Source organism: Magnolia sinica, chromosome 17, assembly GCF_029962835.1.
Source record: "Magnolia sinica isolate HGM2019 chromosome 17, MsV1, whole genome shotgun sequence".
Lineage (NCBI taxonomy): Eukaryota > Viridiplantae > Streptophyta > Magnoliopsida > Magnoliales > Magnoliaceae > Magnolia > Magnolia sinica.
Window position 1 is genome coordinate 20994312 of NC_080589.1, and position 9305 is coordinate 21003616.

Genomic DNA, 9305 nt, shown 5'->3' on the forward strand with positions numbered 1-9305 from the left:
CGGTCCATCAGAATGTTTATTTTTCATCTAACTTGTTGATATGGTCACAGAGACCTAAATGGACGGACCACACAAATATCAACTTGATCATAAACTTTTGTAGCCCACGGAAAGTTTTTAATGGTTAATCGCCATGGTTTATTGTACAGTCAGGATCGGGATCCACCAATGTCGTGTTGGTAATTCTAACTGCTGGCACGTGCTATAGCTGGTCCCACTAGGCTGCCCTTCCTAACACGTGTCAGCACACGTGTCTAGTGCATGCGCATTCAGAATGTAGCTGATGCATGCCAGCCATGGGTATGATGGGGATATACTTACTAGAGCTGATAATAGTCGTTTCTCTACTTCCACCTTCTTAGCACAATGCCAAAACACATCACCACCTAGTCTCTTAAAAAAACATCATCAATGTCAATATTTAATATTTTATTTACCTTTAGAAAATGACTAACATAGTAGGGACATCGGAGAATTGCTAGATAGACACTGGAGAATGCTACAATCATGGTGGTGGACGAAGCTTTCGGATGAGAGAAATGCCAATGAGAAACGAAAGAGGGAAAGTGGTAGTGTGTTCCATGATCTTTAGTTTTCTAACAAAGAAGAAGGACCTTTGTAAAAGTGAAAAAGGTAACATTTAACTCTTTTTAAGGGCGTTCGTACATCGTATGTGGGGTCTATCATCGCATACGTGTAGAATCCATTCCATTTATTAACTCGAAATTTCATGAAAAGCCATGGTTAGATGAATGCTTAAAATCCACCAGTTACATTGACCACATCACAAGAAAATAGTTCTTATCGCAATGAACATAGTTATAAGTTATTAGGTTTTGTGGGCTACACAGAGATTGTGTCAAGAAGATGTTCGCATCTTTCCATATAAATAGAGGGCACAAAAAAAATGAATAGAGTTAATATAGATTCCTATAGGCCTAATAATAAATTCCATCCATATCACTTCATTGAAATTAAATACGAAGTAACTTCTTCTTTACTAAAAAACCATATAACTACTGATCTAAGGACAATGTCAATTTCATATGAAAAACTTTTCATAACATGTCAGATGACTACCCTTATAATATTTGAAACTTTCATTCCTTTTCAAGAATTTGAACATACCACAATGTTAGTATGGTCAAATATTCCCTTGTATGTGGCTTGTCAAAGTAATACAAATTCCAACACTTTCTTTTATCAAAACTATGTCAAACGTGGCTCTATTTGTTGTTGATATCTCAAATCTTTTAGCAATAGGGTCTGTTGATGTCATTGACAACTGTCCAATGCCATCGAGAAAATCTAGAAATCTCATGTTAGTCGTTAGACACTTTGTAGTGTTTTGCTTAATGCCATCAGAGGGGTTCAATGCCATCGATGCCATTGAAGCTGCCATCGGAAAAATTCAGAAAATTCATGTTTTATCACTAAAACATTTCGTTGTTATGCTCGATGACATCGAAGGTATTCGATGCTATCGATAGGTCGTTGATGCCATCGAACATGCCAGTAGAATTACGTAAGTGTGTGATTTGTTTCCTATTTCGATAATAATTCTCATAGATGCTATATATATGAGTGTAATCAGGAATAGAGTGTATCTTAGGCCTTTCTAATTTGTTCATAAAGGTTTCAATGGCTTGTAATGGATATTCGAGGTTTGTTCAGATCGAGTAATCTTTATCTCTTGTAATTTTCTGCTTTTAAAGTGTATTATTGTTGCTTTGTGCTATAGTTTTTTTAATCAACAGGGATTTTTTCATGTAAAATTTGGTTTATTTGTGTTTGAACTTGATTGTGCAATTGGAGTACTTTACTTGATTCATCTCTGTATGCTTTTGTGGTTTTCCAACATTTTCAGATGCAAGTGGAGAATTTGGTAGGTTATATTTATTATAATAATTATAATAGAGTGAGTATAGTAAACAACACCACTGAATCAAGGGACCATAACATGAGAATCGGTCCGCTTAAATCAATCACACAAGGGAAGAGCCAATTCACTTATACGATGTAACGGCAACAATGGTATGCAAACCCTTCTTTGCTTCTTGTCATTGTTGCCAGCATGCCTCTTCCATCTCTTTCTTTCTCTTTCTTTCTTGCTCGCCCTTCTCTTTCGTTGTTGTCTTATCTAACGACCCCCTCCTCTCCGTCCTTAAATTGGAGAATGGGAGAGGCAGCGGACTTGTATGCAATGGCCCACTTGATGCCGTGGGAAGGCGGGCAGCACGTGCCGTGTGGGCCCACTAAGGGTTTCCCCTCCCAACACATTTCAGCACACGTATCTAAGTACATATACGCATTCTGCATGCAGCTGACACATGTAAGCCACGTCTGCAGCAAGTAAGCTTCCAACCAAGGAAACGGATTGGCTACTCCCCCTGCCACCAGCCAATGGCTGATGGTCGGTGCTCTGTGGGCACCACAATGATGTACGTGTTTCATCTATGCCGTCCATCTAATTTTATAGTTCATTTCATGGTATGAGGCCAAAACTTAGGTATATCCAAATCTCAAGTTGCTCATATTACATGAAACAGTGTTGAATGAATGTCGACCATTAAAAACTTTTTGGGGCCATAAAAGTTTTGCATCAAGCTGATCTTTGTTTTTTCCCTTCATCTGGGTCTGTATAACGTAATTAACATATTGGATGTCAAATAAACAGTACAGTGGACCTTAGGAGGATTTTAATGGTTGATATCCAATTACTATTGTTTTCCTGTGGCGTGGTCCACCTGAGATTTATATCCCTCTAACTTTTGGGATCAAGCCCTAAAATCATCTTTAAAAATAGATGAAACACATACATCATGGTGGGGCCCACAGAGCACCGACCACCAGCTACCGGGCTGGTGGCAAGGGGAGTAGCCAATCCGTTCTCTCCAACAAAAACCACTCTCACTCCACAGACATACATAAATACCTACGTACTCTGTACATATGTATATGGCGTGTGGAGGTTTGACTTGTGCTGGTTTTTTCTTTTGAAACGATGCTTACCTGTCTTGATGTGGGGAAGAAAGAAAATTACATCACTTGAATGTGTATAAAAGGGGCAGCATTGCTAAAGCTCTATAGCCTTGGCGTTTGGACACTCCCAATTCCAAAACCATTGTTTCTGTGGGAAGATGAAGACCAGTTTCCTTCTCTTTGTGGTCTGTTTGGGAGCCGTTGGTGTTTGTAATGGAGGTCGTCTGCGGAACCACTTCTACAGGAAGAGCTGTCCTCTTGCTGAGGATATCGTCAGGAACATCACGCATCGGCGCACTGCTGCCTACTCGCTGTTGCCTGCGAAGCTCTTGAGGCTGCATTTTCATGATTGCTTTGTTAGGGTAATGCAAATATTTTCCTTTTTTTGAGGGTGATCTACTTGGGTTGCGGTGGGCAGCATCCGCGCCATGTCATAGCCTTTGGACTGGGATTTGGAGGGCTGTGATATCGAGTGACAGTGAGATTGAGTGTGGTAGTTTTATTTAGTTCTTGCTAACTAGTATTTTCATGTTTTGATTTACATATACACATTCCATGTGTTGATGCAAAAATCTAGTTGTCCCGGTTAGACCTTCATGTACCTACAAAATCAAATCACAATGTTGATTCTAGCTATTGCAAAAGACCCTCTAATGCCAAAGTTAGAAAAACACTTTGGGACTAATAGAACTAGGGTTTTTGTGCATGTATACATTTCACTGTAAATGTGGTTCTTATTTATAGTTGTTTGGTGCTAGTTATATATATGGTAATGAATTTGCCATGCGGTTGTGTATTATGCAATGGATTGCCCTCATAAATCAAGGTATTATCCTTAGCGAGATTCTTGGCAAGGATATTGGGGGAATTGATCCTCTTCGAATTTGAAGGAAATCTCCCAGTGGCTAGCTTCCGAGGAAATAGTGATAGTTGGTTGAGGATGACCTCTTAAGGTGGATTGACCGAGGTCTCATAAACCGAGCTGAATTGTCGATTGTGGTCTGGACATATCTTCGAGGTCGGGTTGATGCATAAGGCTATTCGTTAGTCACAATAGCAAGACACCAACCAGAGGCAACTGCTGACAGTTGGTGCTCGAGCTGTTTGTGGAGCTCATGCGCGGTCATCAGGGCTGAGCTCTTGTCCAACCTACTTCATTTATGCTCTGTGTTCTCTCTCATCCTAGTTATCTTGGTCAGTCTATTTTTACCCATAACACCATGCAATTTGTATCATTCATTATGTGGGTCCGCCCGTGCTATGCCATTTCCCTCCTAGGATGGACGCATCAGCGATCTGCGGTCCTTAGGTTACACATGTGATCCACACGATGTACTGCATCATGTGGCCATTTTACCTAGTTTCTGTTTTGTTCATGAGATGTTACTAGTGTTTGCATTTTTCCATGCAATCTGCACATACACGGTGGGTCTAACTCGACGAACGGCACACACCCAATATACACATGCCGCATTAGCACGTGCTGGTGATCATAGCAGCGCTCTACGTCCATAATCCATGCATGCATTCATACATGCACGTGCATAAAAAATACGTACATGGACATGTATTAGCTACTTTTACTAGCAGTTACGTGGCCATATGTTTTGTAGGGATGCGATGCGTCTGTGTTGCTGAATTCTAAGGGGTATGAAAAAGCTGAGAAGGACGCAGATCCAAACCTCTCATTGGAGGGTTTTGATGTGATTGATGAAATAAAGGCCCAGTTGGAGGAGGCATGCCCTGGAGTCGTTTCATGCGCAGATATTGTGGCTTTGAGTGCTAGGGATTCCGTTTCCTTTCAAGTGAGTTTTGATCACAATTTGTCTTATCATAATTGGACGGTGGCGATGAGGCGTTGGGCCCACCCATCATCAATGACTTCATCTGCCAACTTATCGTGGTTAGATGGAGGTAGTCACTTGGTTGTGACGCGTGGGGCCCAACACTTGCTGTACAGGCGGCTTGTGCATTAATTAGTTGCTGATGTACAGTCACGATTGAATAGGGACTTGTGGGGCCCACCACTTGCAGAGAGGCGGTTTGTAAACTAGTGACTACCAGCAATTGGAGAACCGTCTTCATATGCCACCGTTATTGGAACAATCCCAACCATCTGACCAATGTAACGTTCATTGGATGGTTACCAATCAGATGGTCCGGATTGCCCCAACAACCTTTTGAATTGTGGCGCACCCGTGGTGGAATCCACCCATCTGCATCACTCAATGGTGCCAACCACACGTATGGTGGTGACATGATATCCACTCCCTCTTGAGCACATGTGCGGTTCTCACGTGCCAAACTTGCAGTTCAACAGATCCATGTGGAAAGTGCGGACCGGTAGAAGAGATGGAAATATGTCAATTGCACAGGAAGCCGTTGACAACTTACCTAGCCCTTACTCCAACTTCACCGCCCTCAAGCAAAAGTTCGCCTACAAAAGCCTCAACGTCCGTGATCTCGTGGTCCTATCAGGTACATGGAAGGAGAGCATCTGAACCGTTCGTTGCTATTAATCATACCGAATTTTTTCTGCAAGTACACTTAAAGATAGGTCTGTCAATATGAGTGGCCGGGCTTGGGTTCGGGCTCGGACTAGGGCTTAGGTGAACTCAAGCTTGTTTTGGCCCCTCAAGGATTTGGACACATGGGTTTTACTTTATGGGTCGGGCTTTGACAGAACTCAGCCCGGTCAGGGTCCTGCCCATTGACAAGTCTGCTTAAGGACCGTTCAATCTTGATATGATGTTGGCCATAACTGGGGACCATCGCTCACAAGGTTAGTGGGGCCAAAGCTGAACTGGTTTCAAGTTATGGGAAGCGGATTGCATACTGAGTAAACTCTGTGAGGTTCACCATGATTTATGTATTTTATCCCCTCGGTCCATCCATTTTACCTGATGATTTTAGTGCTTGACCCAAAAATTGAAGCATATCCAAAGGTTAAATGGACCACACAACGTGCAGCAGTGTGAATCGAGCGTCTAATGTTGAAAAATTCTTGTGGGCCACAGAAGTTTTGGATCAAGCTTATATTTATGTTTTTCATTCATCAATGTTTGTAGAATCTTATGAATAGGTTGGATAGAAAGTAAACATCACCCTGGGGCCATAAAGGTTTCAACGCTGAAAATCATTATTCCCATTTTTATCTATGGTATGGTATGATCCACTTGAGATTTGGATAAGCTTAAATTTTGGGGTCAACCCCTTAAATGAGCTGAAAAACTAGATGGACAATGCCGATAAACCACATACATTCACGGTGGGAGTTGAAAAACTGGATGGACGACGCCCATAAACCACATACATTCACGGTAGGCTCGACTGTTTGTACTTGTGAATAACTCAGTACGCAGTACCATTTCCAAGCTATGGTTCCTATCCCTCAAGTCCAAGTGATAGGGAATCCGGATCCTCTCACTACAGGTAGAAAAATCCTGCTTATTGCAATCTAATTGGGGTCTCATCATCACACTATGCGTTTAATGTAGCAGTGTTGATAATGTCAACGATGACACGGAACAATCAAGACGTAGGAAAATAAGCATTTTCTACTTGTGGGAAGCAGAGGATCTGCATTCAGTGATGAGAGGGGACAGCGGGCCCAACATGGAGAAACATGCTAATTGAAGTTGGACAGTTAAGATTGTACAATTTGTGCAAGTGGTGCATTGTTATGCACTGTGGACCATCCATATCGAGGCCTGCTGGATGAACAGCTCCAATCTCAAGTGTGGGCAAACAATCTTCATAGCTATAAACACATTTCATCTACCTAAATTTATGTTGTGTTAATGCATTAACCCAAAAAAGAAAATGGAACGTGGGTTTTGGTGGGCGCAGGTGGACATACACTTGGAGTGAGTCACTGTCATCTCTTCAGCAAAAGGCTCTACGACTTCACAGGGAAATGGGATGTAGACTCTTCTCTGGAATCAACCTATGCAGATTTCTTGAGAACCAAATGCCAGAGCCTATCAGACAAAACAACCACTGTAGAAATGGACCCTCAGAGCTCCCTCTCTTACGACAACAATTACTACGTGCTCTTGAAGCAAAACAAAGGTCTCTTTCAATCCGATGCAGCGCTTTTGACGAACAAACATGCGGCCAAATTCGTTGATGAGCTGACTAACTTGACTGATTTCTTTGCCAAGTTCGCGTTTTCTATGGCGAGGATGGGAAAAATCGAAGTCCTCACAGGCAGTTCGGGAGAGATTAGGAAGAAATGCAGTGTTGTTAACTCATATTAAGAACAATTTGATTGGTAGGGCCCATATACTGAGATTGTCTGGTAATTTTATTAAGTGAGGGTATATCGTATCTAGCATTCCTATAAACTATCAACGGCCGTGTGTGTGTCTATATATATATATATATATATATATATATAAAGTTGTACTGTCCAACTAACTGCTCATTAATGAATAGTTAGTGTTAGTAAACCTCTCGTGTAAAACTTATTTTAATTGAAGAAAAGGAATTGCTTGCTTGGGTGGGACCCATTGTAGCATTAATGTAAAATCCACCCAACCATATTAGGTGGATCACCTCATGTTGTAGCCAGTTCATAAAAATCTAGCCCATCCCTGACTCACATGAACCGTATAATTGGAAAAGGTGTAGATAAAAAGCTCACTATCGAAATGCTTTCCCTTGGTATGTGGCCCACTTGAATCACTTAAGGACTGCTTTTTGGATCCGAGGCCTAATATTTGGTGTGGAAGCTGATAGTTAGAGTGGATTGTATATGCCCATCATGGTAGGCCCTATAAAAAATTTTTAAAAAAAATAAAATCAAGGATGGACGTCTCTCTCACCTGTTTCAATTGGTATGACTTATTTTATGAAACAGGTGGACGTTTCTCTCACCTGTTTCAATTGGTATGACTCATTTTATGAAACAGGTGGACGTCTCTCTCACCTGTTTCAATTGGTATGACTTATTAAAATCATAAATTAGCCTGATTTTATTTTATTATTTTACTCCCAGCCCAATATTAAGTTACACATCTAATAGTAGAAAGTGAATCTGTTGAACAAGTCGCCATGGCCCCTTAAAAAACATGAAAGGTTGCGCACATCAAACATCGTGGCGTGTTTCCCTAACGATGGGCCCACCATGATTTATGTATTATATATCTATGTTGAACGTCAGATTTTACAAATCATTTTAGTGCAAGTTCCTGGAAATGATGTAGATCAAAAATCTCAAGTGGCCCACATGAATTTTAGTGCAAGTTCCGAAAGATGAGGTTGATCAAAATCTCAAGTGGACCATACCACTGTCTAAATGAGCTAGATCAAAATCTTAATTGGATCACATCACATGAAACAATGGACATTGAACGCCCACCATTAAAACATTGCTAATGTTCACCAAGGTTTTTATTTGCCATCCAACCTGTTCATAATATCACACGGATCCGTGATAATACAAATATCAGCTTGATCCAAAACTTCTACACCATAGTAGTTTTAATGGTAGGCATTTAATCGCCACTGCTTTCTGTAGTGTGGTCATCTTGAGCGTTAGAACTACCTTATTTTTGGGGTTATGTCCTAAAATGATCTGAAAAATTGGATAGACGGTATGGATATAACACATACATCATGACAGGGCTTACAGAATTTTGCCATCGTAAACACATTTCCTACTTGAACTACGCCCAGTCACTTTACCGATGCTTTGGGAGCGTATTAGGTGCCGCCGCAACTTCAACTCAATGTGGTGAGTCCTGACCGATGGAGCCACCTTGACGCATGTATTGTATATCCATCACGTCCATCCATTTTTCCAGTTATTGTAGGGCATGAATCCAAAAATCAAGCAGATAACAATCTCAGAATAAGCCTCACTAAAATTTCAATGGTGGATGTAATTATCACCCCTGCATCCTGTGGTGTAGCCCATTTTAGCGTTGGATTTTCCTTATTTTTGGACTATAAAATGATATAGAAAAATAAATAGACGGTGTGGATAAACTCCATACATCACGGTGGCCCCTCAGAGTCCCTGCCCACTCCTAACCAGGGAGAGGCAGGGTTAGTACCCATCGGCGTTCTGGGCGCGGAGGACGAATCCGTTTCCATCGGATTGCCAGCCCAAACGTCCGCAAGAACCTCCTTCGACCAGAAGCGAGGTGGGGCCCACTGGCCGGACGGGGATTGCCTATTGGCCGCTCAAGGTGGCTACTGGAAAATGCTATGTGAGCCTTATCATGACCTATGTGTGTTATCCATGCCGTCCATCTATTTTTTCAGATTGGTTTACATAATGGTCCAAAAAATAAATCATATCCAAATATATTTTGGAC

At 41.4% G+C, this 9305-nt stretch overlaps 1 protein-coding gene across 1 annotated transcript; it reads left to right on the plus strand.

Annotated features, from left to right (window-relative positions):
- Nucleotides 1–3022: 3022 nt before the first annotated feature.
- Nucleotides 3023–7301, plus strand: LOC131230944 (peroxidase 24-like). Its single transcript, XM_058226968.1, has 4 exons — nucleotides 3023–3344; nucleotides 4596–4787; nucleotides 5295–5460; nucleotides 6832–7301. Exons 1-4 carry the CDS (start codon nucleotides 3141–3143, stop codon nucleotides 7239–7241), a joined length of 972 nt encoding a protein of 323 aa, XP_058082951.1. The 5' UTR covers nucleotides 3023–3140; the 3' UTR covers nucleotides 7242–7301.
- The last annotated feature ends 2004 nt before the right edge of the window (nucleotides 7302–9305 follow it).

Coding starts and splice junctions, on each gene's coding strand:
- LOC131230944 (XM_058226968.1), top strand. CDS start 3,141: ATGAAGACCAGTTTCCTTCTCTTTGTGGTCTGTTTGGGAGCCGTTGGT. Junction 3,345..4,595: donor TTCATGATTGCTTTGTTAGG/GTAATGCAAATA, acceptor TATGTTTTGTAG/GGATGCGATGCGTCTGTGTT. Junction 5,461..6,831: donor TGATCTCGTGGTCCTATCAG/GTACATGGAAGG, acceptor TGGTGGGCGCAG/GTGGACATACACTTGGAGTG.